This window comes from Elephas maximus, chromosome 11 (genome assembly GCF_024166365.1).
Source record: "Elephas maximus indicus isolate mEleMax1 chromosome 11, mEleMax1 primary haplotype, whole genome shotgun sequence".
NCBI lineage: Eukaryota > Metazoa > Chordata > Mammalia > Proboscidea > Elephantidae > Elephas > Elephas maximus.
This window is the reverse complement of record NC_064829.1, coordinates 44,891,310-44,905,491: the sequence shown is the minus strand read 5'-3', so window position 1 is coordinate 44,905,491 and position 14,182 is coordinate 44,891,310. Positions and strand designations below refer to the sequence as shown.

General features: G+C 54.4%; 1 protein-coding gene across 8 annotated transcripts in view; it reads left to right on the top strand.

Annotated features, from left to right (window-relative positions):
• CELF4 (CUGBP Elav-like family member 4) overlaps positions 1-14,182 on the top strand; it is a 349,011-nt gene that overhangs the window by 324,544 nt on the left and 10,285 nt on the right. For 5 of the 8 annotated variants that reach the window (XM_049901405.1, XM_049901404.1, XM_049901402.1 and 2 more), the window contains exons 11-13: positions 3,851-3,934; positions 8,799-8,877; positions 9,328-9,499. In XM_049901405.1, the coding sequence (XP_049757362.1) occupies positions 3,851-3,934; positions 8,799-8,877; positions 9,328-9,499 (335 nt within the window). Of the gene's footprint in view, positions 1-3,850; positions 3,995-8,798; positions 8,878-9,327; positions 12,213-14,182 lie in introns of those variants that run through there. The other 3 variants (XM_049901409.1, XM_049901407.1, XM_049901408.1) reach the window with 2 other exon arrangements.

Genomic DNA, 14,182 nt, shown 5'->3' with positions numbered 1-14,182 from the left:
ACCTCTTCGACCAGATAGGTTGCGCACAGGCCACAGAACTTGGAGTGCTGAGAACCTGGGCTTTGGAGCCACCCCACCTGAGCCTGACTCCAGCTCTCCTATCTTCTCCCCATGTGATCCTGGAAAAGTCACCCCAGCCCTCTCAGCCTTAGAGCCCTCATCTGTAAAATGAGGATAATGACGATGGTTCCCTAGAGGGGTGCGAGACTTGCACTAGCCCAAGTCCGCCGTTTGAACTCCATTTAGGAATCCTCTGTGGATTTCTCTCTGTGCATGCAGCCCTTCCTTCACCCACTTGTCACCCACTCCACAGCGGCACATGAGGTACAGCCCCCCAGTTTGCATGCATGCATTCAGCAGGTCCTGAGACCTGTGCCATCAGACCTCCCCAGGCCCAGCAGAGCTGAGCTACAGGAACCCACATGGGTGCAGAGTAGGGCCCACTGATCCTGCTTCACCAGAGGACTCCCCACTGGGCTGTGGCCCTGGAGCCTGCTCTGCCTTGCCCTGCTCCACTGCCCAAGCCTTCCAGCCCCACATCAGTCAGCTCAGAGCCTCAGAGAGCTGTGCCTCCACACCCTACTACTGTTGCCCTCACTGGCTTCTAGTTGACCCACCCTCATCCTGTAGTCAGCTCCCTGCATCGCTCTGGCCTGTGGCTCAGGGGTCTCTAAACACCCTATACACACACATACACATGCACACACGCAGCTGCAGGCCAATGCTGCCCTGACCAACATGCACAACAGCCCCTACTGCTGGCTCTGAATTCCTTTTCACACCTAGTCCTCTGCATCTCCTGCTTGCTAGACCAGACTGTGTGGCCCCCTCTCAGCCTCTCCTCGGGGAGCTCTCCCACTCTTGTCCCCATTCCTCCTGATGGGATGAGCCACCCCAGGGGAGCAGGGGATGGGGAGGGTAGGATGTGAACCCAGACACCTACACAAGCACACTGTATACAAGGGCCAGGTCATGGCACTGGGGTTGTTGGGGAAGGCTCTGGTGGGCCTTGGAGGATAAGGAGGTCTCCAGCACGTGGAGGTGGGGAGATAGGCATTCCAGGTAGGGAGAACAGCAAGAGCAAAGGCATGGCCGCTGCAAAGCATGAGTTGAGCCTGGAGGAGGGGAGGCAGTCTGAATATGGGATGGAGCCAGCCTGAGTCAAGTTCAGGCCATGTCCAGCAGCGTTGTAGGAGGCAAGGAGGAGAAAGAAGGCTGGATTCCTCCAGCTATGACAACAGTCTGCCTCTACTTTATGCTCACCCCCTACCCCGTGTAATGCCAGTGAAATACAAGGTCACACTGGTTGCTGGGGAGGACTTTCCTTGCCAGAACCTCTCCAAGGCTGTCTGCTCCTTAGGTTACCCTCGGGGATGGCTCCAGTCTTGGCTGTGTCAGGGCTGCAGTGTGGTCTGGGGCTAGTCACTTTCTGTCTCTGAAGCTCCGTTTCACCATTTCTCAGAAGACTGGGCTGGACCAGATGATCTCTAAAGTCCTGCCAGTTACACCATCTGTGTGTTCTAGAATCTGTGAACGAGGGAATGCAGTAAGGGCCTGGGGGCAGCTGAAGGAAGAAGGATGAAGTATAGGCTCACTGGTGAGGGACAAGCGGCTGGAGGAGGAACAGACAGCATCCTTGTAAAGCAGCTTACAGAACGTGAACTCGGAGTGAGGCCCTGAGTTCAAGGCAGGTGTCAGCCTGGTGTGGAGCAGTCAGGGAGCCCTGAAGAATGGAGGCAGGAAAAGGAAAATGCCCCTACCCCTGGGGAGTGAGCATCAGTCTGGGTGGAGGGAAAAACCTTCCAGACATAAAGTAAAAAAACAACCCCAAGCCACAGAATATGGAGGGCAGACTCAGGGAGCACCAGAAGGGAAAGGCCAGAGGTGCTTTCGGGGAGGGGTGGGAAGGGTATCTGGTGGGCCTCCTGGAGGAAGTGCAACTTCACTTGGGCCTCAAAGCTGGTTCCTGCCCTGAGAGGACTCCCATCTAGCTGGCACCATCAAGGGGCATGTACACAGGGCATGCAGCCAGTGAGGACATGGCATGGATGGAGGGGAAGGGTGAGAGGAGGGTCACCAGAGCATGGGGACCCGGTCCCAGGCACTCCTCCTGGAAGTGGGTGTGGGAGCATGCTTGCTCTATCAGCTGGCAGAGCGCCTGGGAGACAGCTGTTCAGGGAGAGGGGCAGCACATCTGTAGGCATGGGCAGATAGGGCAGGGTGAAGATCAAGGACCCGGGAGGTCAGCTGCTCAGACCACAGCCTTAGTGGTCAGAGGAGTCTTCACTGTAGGCCGTGAGCCTCAAGGGGTGGAGACGGAGGGAGGAAGGAGAGTGGGAGGCTCAGGAAGGGAGAAGGCACAGAGACTAAGCACTTTCTCCGGAACTTGGTTATCCAGCAGCCTTACTGGTCTAGGAGAACCAAGACACCTGGCTCTGGCCATGAAAGCCACGTAGCAGCCCACATAGGTACCTTCCAGACTTCACTTTCAAGCCCATGCTTAGGGTTCCACCAGCCTCTGCTCAGAAGCTTGGCTCGCGTACACAACTGTGAACAGTGCCGTGCGTTCATTTTCACATCCACCACGGACTGGAAACTGTCATTGGGGTGACCGCCGGTCGCTTTAAAAGGTTATATTGTATGTGGCATACTCTCTTTAAGATGGCAGGAAATAGGCAATGCAGCTTGGAAAGATTTCTGGAATATTCTGACGATTTAAAAGAAAATGAAAGTCCTCAGCTATCTGGAAATTTCAGAAATCCAAAGACCTCAAGTGCTCAGGGGAGTTGACAGTTACGATGGATAGGTAGAGAGAGAAGAGAACACAGGAGGATTATGGAGGAAGAGGCCTGGGTTCGTATTCTGGCTCCACCTCTACCAGCTGCGTGCGTGACTTTGGGCAGGTGACTCAACCTCTCTGGGCCTCACTTTCCTCATCTGTAAAGTGGGGATGACAACCGTACTTACCTCACAGGGTTGCTGTAAGGACTGAGTGACTTAGCATGCATATAAAGTGCTAGCACGCCTTGACACACAGTTCATGTGCTAGAAGTGGCACGGCTGTTGTAATGAAATTGGTGAACCTTTCATGTAATGAGACTCGCGGGTGCCCTGGCTAATTCCTGAGCCTCGGTGTGAAGTCATCCCTGTACACCTAGTCTGCATGATAAATTTCGATCTGGACCCTTAAGACAAGGGCTGGGTTGAGGTACAGGGCAGGGGATGGGGACTGTTGGGGGCAGATTGGAAGGAGTGGCTGAGGTACCACCCCTTGGGGATTTCAGACCCCAGAGTCCAAGCTGGGGTCTTCCGGAAGCTGAAGGGATCCTTCCCTCCTGCCTGGCCCAGGACATGGCTGCCTGGGCGATTCCCTTCCCCTCTGCCCTCCCTTGCCTGAGCAGGGGCCAGGCAGGAGGGAAGCTATGCAGGCAGGCCTTCCCAGATCAGCCTGTCCCTTTCTGTCCTCAGCACCATCTCCAAGGACATGGCTTATCACACCTTGTCATGACCTTGGCACATTTGCCCCATTCTCACATCAGCTCTGTCCCTGGAGCCCCAGAGTTGCCAGAGCCCCCTCTTAGCAGACCTGTTTTGCAGAACAGGCAACTGAGGCACAGAGAGGTTCAGTGACTTGCCCGAGGGCAGAGCAGAGACCAGAGCTCAGAACCAGGGCTCAGCACCCCCCATTCTTCCTGGGCCGCCCTCAAATCTTGGATGAGACCCCCCCTCCTAACCTTGCTCCTACCCCTCCCTGCTGCCGCTGCCTAACTCGCTCACCTCTCCTCTGTCTCTCTCTTCCCCCATCCCGCCATCCCCTCCTCCCCCGCCCCATCCCCTCCCCTCACCGCAGGGCCCGAGGGCTGTAACCTGTTCATCTACCATCTGCCCCAGGAGTTTGGGGACGCTGAGCTGATGCAGATGTTCCTCCCTTTCGGTAATGTCATCTCCTCGAAAGTGTTTGTGGATCGGGCGACTAACCAAAGTAAATGCTTTGGTGGGTAAAGATAACAAACCAATTAGCTTCACCTAGGACAGGGTGGTGCTAGCACCGATTTACCGGTGTCCAACTGCTTTTAACCTGCTCCTTCACATTGCTTTCCCCACTAGGTGCTCCCCCAGCCCAGCCTCCATCCCCCATCTCTCACACCCTCTTCTCTTTTCTACTGTTCTTTTTGCTTCTTGGCTTTTCCTGCCACCCCTGCCCTGTTCCTCATCACCCAGGTCCCAGTCCAAGAAATGGGCTTCTCCTCCCAGCCCAAAGGCCTGATGAAAAGGGAAAGGGGACACCTTGGGCAAGCTGGGGAGGGGGCAGTTAGGAGAGCCCCAGCAATATCCATTCTCCCAGCAGGCCTCTCCTGGCATGATCAGAGAGGCCGACCTGAGCCCCAGAGTAGAAGCTCAGTGTGATCCTTGGGGTGGGGGAGTCAGCCCAGTGAGCCCCCACCCTGCCTGCCCCCTAGCCTCCTCTGTCTACCTCTCTTTTCTGCCCACGCCCTCCTTCTCTGTCCCCTCTGCTCTTTGATCCCCTCCTGTCACCCAATGGACCCTCCTTCCCACTCACCCCAAGGCCACTAGAGCTGGGCATTGTTGAGGAGTCAGGAAGGAGACTGGTCCCTGCCCTGAGGAAGCCAAGGTCTGAGTGAGCTTAGCTGAAAATCACATATATGCACCAGTAATGAAATCCACAAGGCACCAAGTAGCCATGTCATAAGAAGGGTGGCTGGATGTAAACAGACATCAGGGAGGTGGAGGGAGTTGCCGGCAGGGAGCACAGAATGGACAGATGCTTGAGGCTGGGGCAAGAAGAGTCAAAACACAGGAGACAGGGGCTGAGGCGGGGGGAAAGGAGGGTTCAGGGGACACTAGTTGTGAGGGAGGGTCTGAGCTGGGGGGGCTATTGATCGTTCAGATAAGGAGGTTTCATTTGGTGTGGCAGCTGGTGGTGGGGGGTGGGTCTTGAACTGAGAGTAACAGAATGAAAGTACAGCTTCCAGAAAAGTCATCTGGTGGCAGGGTGAATCAGATGAGAGAGGGAGGACTTGGGAGGGTCCAGGAATATGGTTGCCAGATAAAATACTGGATGCCCAGTTAAACTTGAATTTCAGATGAGCCAGGGATATTGTTTTAGTATACGTTTGTCACAACTATTGCATGCATTATATCCCATGCAATATTTGGGATATACTTATACTATAGGATAGCTATGAGTCGGAATCGACGGCACTGGGTTTGGTTTTGGTTTTTGGTATACCAAAAATGCATTCATTGTTTATCTAGTATTTGAATTTAACTGGGCGTCTTGTGTTTTTATTTGCTAACTCTGGCAACGGTATCCAGGAAGCTTCAGATCTCCTCCTGGAATTACGCCTCATCCCCACACCCTTCCCCTCCATTCCTCTCTGGCGCCTCTCCCACCTCCTCCTCCGCCTCCATCAGCCATCCCTTCTGGGATCAGATCCGCTTGTGAATTACTGAGGCTTGAAGAGTCCGGCCCCAGTGCATTAGCTTCCCAGAATGCTGCACATGGAACCAGAGCCAAATCTTTCAGGAGCTTGGTTATCTCCAGTTTGACCCCCAGATTCTGGGGCTGGGCAGAGAGAGTAGGGGCCTGCGTCAGCCAGGAGCCCAGGTTACAGGGAAGGTACAAAAGTGTAGAAGCACCAGGAAGCACATGTTAAGGGGATTCCAGTTTGGAGACCAACTCTCCAGAAATATGAAGGGCTTGAGGGTTCACAGCATGTTCCCCAAAGTAGTCAAGATCCTTCTACACTTTCCCTTCCCCTCCGGCAGCTGCCACAGGAAACTTGTAGTATTTCAATGGCACAGAGTTGCCCCAGCGGCTCCTTTCTCTTTGGATTTGGAAAAACAAATATAGCAGGGTTATACCGCTCCACTGCTGGATCTCTCTCCTTACAAATTACAATTATGTATGTAGAAATAAACTGGGTATCAGTTGTCCATGGTCTTTAAGTAAGCCTCAAATGTTGTGTGAATCAAAAGAAGCCTACTGAGAGCCCAGAGAGCAGGCTCAAGTTCCAACCATAGCCTCCTCCCAGCATCCCCAGCCTTTGGGGCTGGCACTGTTCCTGGTGGGGTTGCAGCCCAGTTTATCAAAGGCATTTCCTTAGAGTCTGCCCCAGGCATTGCCCTTGCCATTCTAAACCCAACCAAACCCACTACCCACTCATAGCGACTCTATACGACAGAGTAGAACTGCCCCATGAGGCTTCCAAGGCTGTAAATCTTTACAGAAGCAGACTGCCACATCTTTCTCCTCTGGAGCCAACCAACCTTTTGGTTAGCAGCCAAGCGCTTTAACCACTGTACCACCATGTACATCCTCCAGGACCAAGTGGTTTTTTCCTGCTTTTAAAAAGAAATCGTATACCTCTACTCTGGCTCTCTCCTCTCTTCTTGAACACATTTCTAGTGCTAACCATTCACCAACTTGACTTAGCAAGGTTCCCCCAGTGCTGGTCCAGCCCAACCATTCCTCCTTAAACCACTGGGTCCCCTCCCTCACCCTGGCTGCTGAGCCTTCTGCAGCTGTCTCTTAGGCTAGTCATTTAACTCTCTGAGTCTCAATTTCTTTGTTAATGAAACGGGGATTTTCACAGTCATTCCTCAGGGATGCCATGAGGGTTACATTAGATGGTGTATGTGAGGGGTGTGGCCTCAGGAAGTGCTGTCCTCCCAGGTGCGCCCAAAAGGAGGCACTATTTTTGCCATAAAAGTAGTCCTATGTTAAAGCAACTCCCTCAAAGATCCCACTTGCTCTTTATAAGCATAAACAGAATCCTACAGAGGTTCTTGTGAGTATATGAGCAGCTTGAACAGTTCCTATGTTGGAGAAGGGCTGGGACCACCATGACTCCCCATGGTCTGGGAGGAAGGAAATTCCTCAACATGAACAGAGGTGGGGGCGGGGGCAGGCTCTGAGAGAAGGAAGACAGTCCTGGAAACTGGAAATATGGGAGATAGGGGGTGAGGTGATGGGGTGACAGGTACAGACAGTCTGTAGGGGAGGACCTTGTCCCTGCCCCGACTGCTAGCCAGTTAACAAACAGAACTAGCTAAGAAAAGAAAAATCCCTTGAGCCTCCAAACTCCTCTGCAAAGGCTGGGCCTAGCAGCGACTTTTTCCTTCTTCAGGTCCTCCTCGCCCCAGCACTCACTCCACAAGGTGGTGTTCCCTCTCTTTTTACTTCCTCCCCAGACAGTGCCACCAGCCCTTTTTATCTTTCTCCCATCTTTGCTCACCTTGTTTCCTGCAAAAAAGAGAGCCACCAAGCCCAAGTGGCGAGGTAGAATTGGAGCTGTGGTGCCCGTGGGCCAGTGGAAGAGGGAGGGTACTGCATGTCACCCACAGTCAAGCTACCTCTTCCCAGGCAGGAATAAATGCACAATTCATACATCTGAAAGACGCTCCGGGCTGCTAGGGACTTTAGTCAACAGACATAGAGGGACCAGGACAGGATGAGCAGGAGGAGGTGGAAGGGTGACTGGAGGGTCTTCTTCAACTATGGCTAATCCTAAATCTTTGCTGTTGATTCTGATGTATAGATTTACATAGAGATTGGTTATGTTGCCCTGGGCTGGACTCTGACCAATTTCACCGCACGCAACTGCGTGCACGCGTGTATATACCGCAGCACACCCCCTCGCGCTCCCTCTTATGCCATCTTTTATGGCTTGTGGCTGCATGAGCAAAGCAGGGAGGAGATGAGAGAAAGAGAAGAGGCTGGATGGAGGTGGTGTCTGGGGAGGAAATAAAAAGGGAGAAAGAGCCACCAAGTGGGGTGAGCGAGGGAAAGGGTCTTGAGAGAGTGGAGAAGTCGCAGTTGGGCCCAAGGTACTGTGGACAATTTGGACAATTATCCACGAAAACAGCTTCCACTTCAGATGTGGTCTGGCTGTTCCGTTATCCCTTATATGTCTAATTGCCACCTGGGTACAAACACCTCAACTGAAGGGTGTTAACGGGTTGACCTTGGAACCTAACCAAGCTTAATTTTATATATTTTGCAGGAATATAAATCCGTTTTACAGGGGAAAAGTCCTCTTAAAGTCAAATACATTCCAGGAAATAACTAGATTAAACAAAGCTATAAAAGTTTACTTACTGGAGAACTTGGGGCAGGAACAGAGTGTTTTTATTTGCTAATGAGCCTCGAACTGCCCCAAAGGGGCCTGGGACAGCTGCCTATAGAAGTCCCTTTCTCAAGGAGCACCTATATGGGCCAGTTTGGGAAATGCTGATGTAAAGTAGCGTCTCTATGTAGCAGATGCACTCTAAGTTCCAAAAAGTTAACTTCCAAACCATTGCCATATGACCCAGCCCTATGTGGGACCACAGATGGTTCTGTATCTCCTCCTGGGCTTTTGGGAGGAGTGACTTGTGAGAAGTGCTTCCGCAGTCCCTGGTACACAGAAGGCTCTCGACTCATTTTTACTAATAGTACTAATTTTTACTACTGTTGTTATAGCTGTCTTGAGGGGCTCATAGGAGACACATCACTCGGTGCCTGGTTAGTCCAGGGCTTGGGAGGTGCCGACATTCCCTGGGTGCGAGGTGGAGGGTTAAGTCTGTCTGGATGTCCCGGTGTCCACCCAGGAGCCAGGCTGAGAGCAGCCTTGGCCAGAGGACGGGGAGCTGGGGCGGAGGGTGGCGAGGACTCTGGCCTCTGACTCTCCCCCACGGCCAGGCCACACTCGCGAGGGGCGCGGCCAGAAACGCCGGTGGAGACCTTCTCCGTGGTGCCTCCCCTCCGTCCCCCTCGCACTCCTCTCTCTCCCCAGGCCGGCACCCTGTGCCCTCCCGCTGCCAGGCCCCCTCCTGTCAGGGAGGACAGTGTCCAATAAACTCCTCCACCCGCAGGTGTGTCCGCCCTCTCCTAGCCGCAGGAGAGGGCTGAGGTGCCGGGGCCGGCCGGGGCGGGGGGTGGGCGCCTCTCCAGGGCCTGCAACGCCGCGGGCGCTCACCTGGGGGAGTGGGCGCCCTGGCCAGTGGTGCCGGCCAAAGGCGAGGTGTGGCCAGACAGCTGGGGTCTCGGAAACGCCCCGGGAGGGGTCACACGCACGCGGGCTGAAGGGGGGCGCGGGCACGTGGCCCCACGGGGCGTAGAGGCCGGGCCTGTGCCGGGGGCGGAGCTCTGAGGGAGGCGGGGCCTCGAGGCCTCCCGCCCCCAGGCCGGAGGGAGCCGGGGTGGGGCCGCCTCTCTCCCGGCCGCGCCCTGCAGCCCCGCCGACCCCCTCTCCCTTCCCGGCCGGGAGCGGCCCCGGGGTGGCCCTGTGGAAACCCAGGCCCTCGTCCCTCGTGTCTCGCCAGGCTTCGTGAGCTTCGACAACCCGGCCAGCGCGCAGACCGCCATCCAGGCCATGAACGGCTTTCAGATCGGCATGAAGAGGCTCAAGGTGCAGCTGAAGCGGCCCAAAGACGCCAATCGCCCATATTGAGCGCCGGCGGGAGCGTCCCCCGGGGGAGACCAGGACTCGCACAGGTAACCGGGGGCGGCCGGGGCGTGGGGACGGGAGGCTTGGGAGGGGACACCAGACGGACCCGCCGCCTCCTCCGACCTACGCGGGCCAGACCCTCGCTTGTGCCTTGGACCCGCTGCTCTCGGCTCCACCTGCTCCTGGCCCGGTGCCTACGGGCAGGCGCACAGCTGTGGTCACCCCTGCCGAAAAGGGCATGGCCATCCCCCTGCTGCAGGCCAAGAGGCCTGAGGGTTGGGCTTGAGAGAGAGCGGCAGGAATGAAGGAGCCGTCCTGAGAATATTGGGCGAGCCCGGGACCTGCGCTTCCAGGTCTACACTGGTACTCCTGTTTGCCAGAAAACCCTGGGGTGCGCAGATGGCGAGCTCGGGCCCAGGAGAGTCTGGGGGCGGAACAGGCTCTGCGGAGGAGAGCAGGAGCCGCCTGCTGGGGCCTTCTCCAGACTCCCTGGCTCTCAGCTCTTCAGTTCTGCCAGAAGGGCTGGCAGCCTTTAGGCACTTGTCCCCCTCCTCCCCCAGTTACCCATTGCTTATCCAGGAGAGGAGAGACAGGCTTTCTCACAATTAACTTTACCAAAAAAAAAAAAAGGAGGGTATGAAAACTGGGGAGGGGGGCGGTGAGGAGAGCCTTACCACGCCCACTTCATGTGGGTGGTGGTGGGTGGGTATTGGTCATCTTTTCCTGCTCAGTCTGTGACCTGCCCAGAGCTGGAGACACAGTCACTCTTCCAGGACATCTGTTCTCCTGGGGGGCAGGGACACAGGTCATCACCAGCCCACCTTTAGCCTGCCCCCCACCTCTAGTGCTCAGCGTATTGACAGACCACAGACGCAGTCACCCTTTGGGCCCTTCCAGCTCAGGCTCTCCACCGCTCTGTCCCTCCACTCACCCAGCCTGTCTTAGCCTCCTAGGCCTTGATGCAGCTAAAACCCAATCAAGGTTAGAAGCGCTAGGAGAAACAAATTCTCAGATGAAGGGGTAAGGAAGGCAGTCTGTCATTTGGGACATCATGCCCACAGGGTAGAACCAGCTGTCAGTCCAAGTTGGAATGGGGCTTGGGAGGAGTAGTTGAAAAAGCAGAATGGGTTCTTCCACTGGAAGGGTAAGAACTACAGTTCTTACTTCACATAGTGCTTGCCATTGCATCAGGCACTGTTCTTGTAGATAACAACCTACAAGATAGGTTGCATCTTTATTACCATTTTACAGATGGAGCACAGAGATTAAGTATTTTGCCCATCAGATAGTAAGGGGTAGAGCCTGAATTTGAAGCCAAGATGTCTAGTTCCACAGGCCATGCTCTTAACCCCTCAAGTAGGGAGAATGTTTGATCCCACCCCCAGTCTCAAGCTCACCCCTGCCATACCAGTGCCCTGAATGTCAGAGGGGACAGATCATGGCATCTCACTTCTTTGGGGTCGCCTACCAACTAAGCAGTATTTTAAAAAGCTAGTATGACAGAACTCTAATTGAGTTGACCTTTAATTTCTCAAGGCCTCTCCATCTGGACAGCATTTTAACAAATGGTGCTTCCAGGCTTCCCAACTCAAGACTATTAGAAGCTGTAAAAGAAGGAGGGTCCTAAAAAGAGATAAGGGGGCTTCTCAACGCAGTCTTGGGGACTGCAGTGAGAGGTGCCCACTGTCAGGCTGCCAGCAAGGGGGAAATCAGCATTCAAAGCACAGAAAGCATGTTTACAAAGCATGAGGCCTGAGCCACAGTCATAGGTGCTCAGAAGGACAGAGCTTTAGGGATCGTTTATGGCAGGCTCTGAGCAGAGACTGAGGGTACAAATGCAGCCTGGAACAGAGAGGTGCCGGGAGCAGGGGGTGAGGGGGAAAATGGTTTCCTGTCTTCCCCTCACCCTCACTCGTCTGGCTGCTAAGACAGGATTTTCTCAAAAAAAGCTTTACCAGGAAACAAAGGCAGAAAGAGTGGGCAAAAACGTGGATATGGCCAGGTTCCAGGGTATGGTGTCCTGGTCACGGTGTGATAGCAGAACACCCCACCTGCCCCTGCCCAGCTTAGCGGTTGGCCTCTGGGTGCATTGTTGAAACCCTGAGCTTCTGTACCCTGGACCCCAGGCTGAGGGAGGGGGACACACTCTTCTGAGTGCAGGTGGAGTTCTGTCTCTCCTGGTCCCCAGGCTTGGGGTTTGATAGTGCCTTTGCACAATGTCTGGCCTGGGCTCCACAGGCACGGGTGCTTTGGGACTGGCCCATGTGGGGCTGTGGCTTTAGTTCTCAGCGCACTCTGGCTGGAGCCCAGCTTTTTTCACAACCTCGAATTTGCATTGGTTCAGCCTGGCCATAATTAGGTCAGTGCTTTGGAGCTTCCCAGACCTGATTAGAGCTTCCCCTCGCTGGCCAGTGACCTTGCAGCCAGGTCTGGGGCTGAGCTCTGAGGGTCCACTAGAGGATGGCCAGGAAGGGTGACCCAGCAGGCTGAGGTGCAGCTGCTCCCTATTCAAGAGAGGAGCCAGCTGTGCTCAAGAAGAGGCCTGGGGGAGGCTCCTTAGGGGCTGAATGAGTCTGGGCATGTGTTTGTGCGTCTGAGGCTGAGTTATGTGTGTGAGAGGAGGCTGTGTGAACTGTGTGTGTAACAGAATGTGAGTGAGAAATTCCCCTAGATTGAGCTTGGAGGGGAGGGCTGTGTGCTATTCAGGTTTGGAGCCTGGACACCAAAGAGCAGCAGGATAAAAGCTGGGAGAGGGGCAAGGAGCACAGCATGGGGTGGGGGTGTTATGGTGGGGGTCAGATGCCTGTGAGACACTCACAGGGAAAGAGGGGAGTTTCCCACAGGTCCCTTAGTTGCAGTTGCCATAGCTGACACCTAATGCTGCTACACTGCTCATTTCCTGAGGCCTCTTCTCCCACTCCAAAGGGAGGCCTGCCAATCGGACATCCTGGGTGTCCCTGGTGAAGGAATTCTGATGTTGAAAGAACAAAGAACCTGGCCTGGCTGGGCAGGCAGAGCAGGGGTCTGTGGAGGAAGGGGGCTGGAGAATTCTTCTGGGATGGTTGAGGCTGGGTTTGGGCCCAGCCACTTCATTACTTCCCCACAGTGATATGTTAAGATCCTAGGCCTGCCTTGTACCCCCTGGAGGAGAGCATAAAGCCTAGTGTGGATGTCTGTTGCACAGTATAGAAGCCCGGTGTACTGGAAACCCTGCAAACAAACCTGCTGCATGGGCTTTGGCACAGGCCCAGGTACTGCAGGTGCTTAGGGGGTGGGGGACAAGCTCACGGAGACCCATGAGGAGGGGCTCAGGGTGGGGGCCCCCAAATCCCAGGGTGGGAGAAAAGGACCCTAAAATGGTGAGGGGTGGAAAGACAACTCAAAGCCAAATGTGATGATGTTTGATAGATGAAGGGAACTCAGGCTCACCCATCTAGGGCTTTACCAGTAAAGAAAGCAGGCCAGAGCCTGGGAGAGGGGACTGGAAGAGTGCAGGGTTAAAAAGGGATGGAGAGGAGGGGGCAGACAGGGGAGGACACAGTGACAGCAGCAGGGCCAGATCCAGGGCCACAGCCCTCACCTCACCCATGCACTACTTCTCGTTTTTCATGTGGGCCTTTCACGGGTTGGAGCTGTAGAGCCTTCCAGGTGCTTCACATGCTGGGAAGCAGCCTCAGTTTGGCTACATGGGCCACCCTGGGAGCAAAGCTAAGGATGTGAAGTGATTGTGAAATGAAATCCCTAGTGCCAGGGTGTGTTTACAGAACTCCAAAGACATTTATGTAATTTACTTTAAATTTCAGAATTGAACATGTTGACTTTCCGAAGGTTCTGAGTAAAGAGGGTTGAGGCAGAGTGGAAGGGGAGAGGATCAGACGTCACAGTGGAGGCACCTTGCTTTAGGGATGGTGGCCAAGGTGGGATCCATAGGGTGGAAGGAACGAGCTGCTGTCGGTGTGGACTGTCCTGTGGCAGCAGAGTGTTTCATGGGTGGATCCCACCGATATACCAAATCACCTTAGCCAGGCTCTGACCTACCCAGCGAGTCAGGGCCACCCAGACAGGCCCTCCCTCCTGGTCACAGGCCGAAGCCACAGAGAGCTGGGGAGGTGAGAGCGCCACACCTGGGGGAGAGAGAAAGAATCAAGGGTGATAAGAACCAGAGAGCTTGCTCCCTGAGATCTGCCTGCCGGCCAAGGTGGTTTGAGGGGCTGTTTGATTTTTTTCTGGCCCCCTCACCAAACCACTCACGCCCAACTCCTCTCCTCTACGCATGATGGATGCCCTTAGTGGCCCTGTGTGAGGTTCTGCTACTGTTCACAGCGTATCATGTGTCTGCATAAACAACTGTGCGTGTACGTAAAAGTGTGTGCGTGTGTGTATTGACGTGACCATGTCCTTTGTCTGCCAGCTTACTCCATCCTTTGAGTTTTTTTCAGTTCTCTTATGATTTGACTGCTGTTCTTTCATCAGAGCTTTTAGATTGATGCTGTGGTCTGGTGCTGTATAAATATTTTTCCTTTTAATTTTGTTTTAACTTCTTCCTTGCCCTTCTTCACCCTAAACCCAACTCTCCCTGCCCTCCCATGTTCCCCTCCCCCCAACCTGCCCTTCCTCTTCCTCCCCCTCTACCCACACTCTCTTGTCCTCTCTCTCTCTCTCTAGACATATATAAATATATATATAAATCTTTTCTTCTTTTGTCATTCAATCAAATTCCAACAACCCAA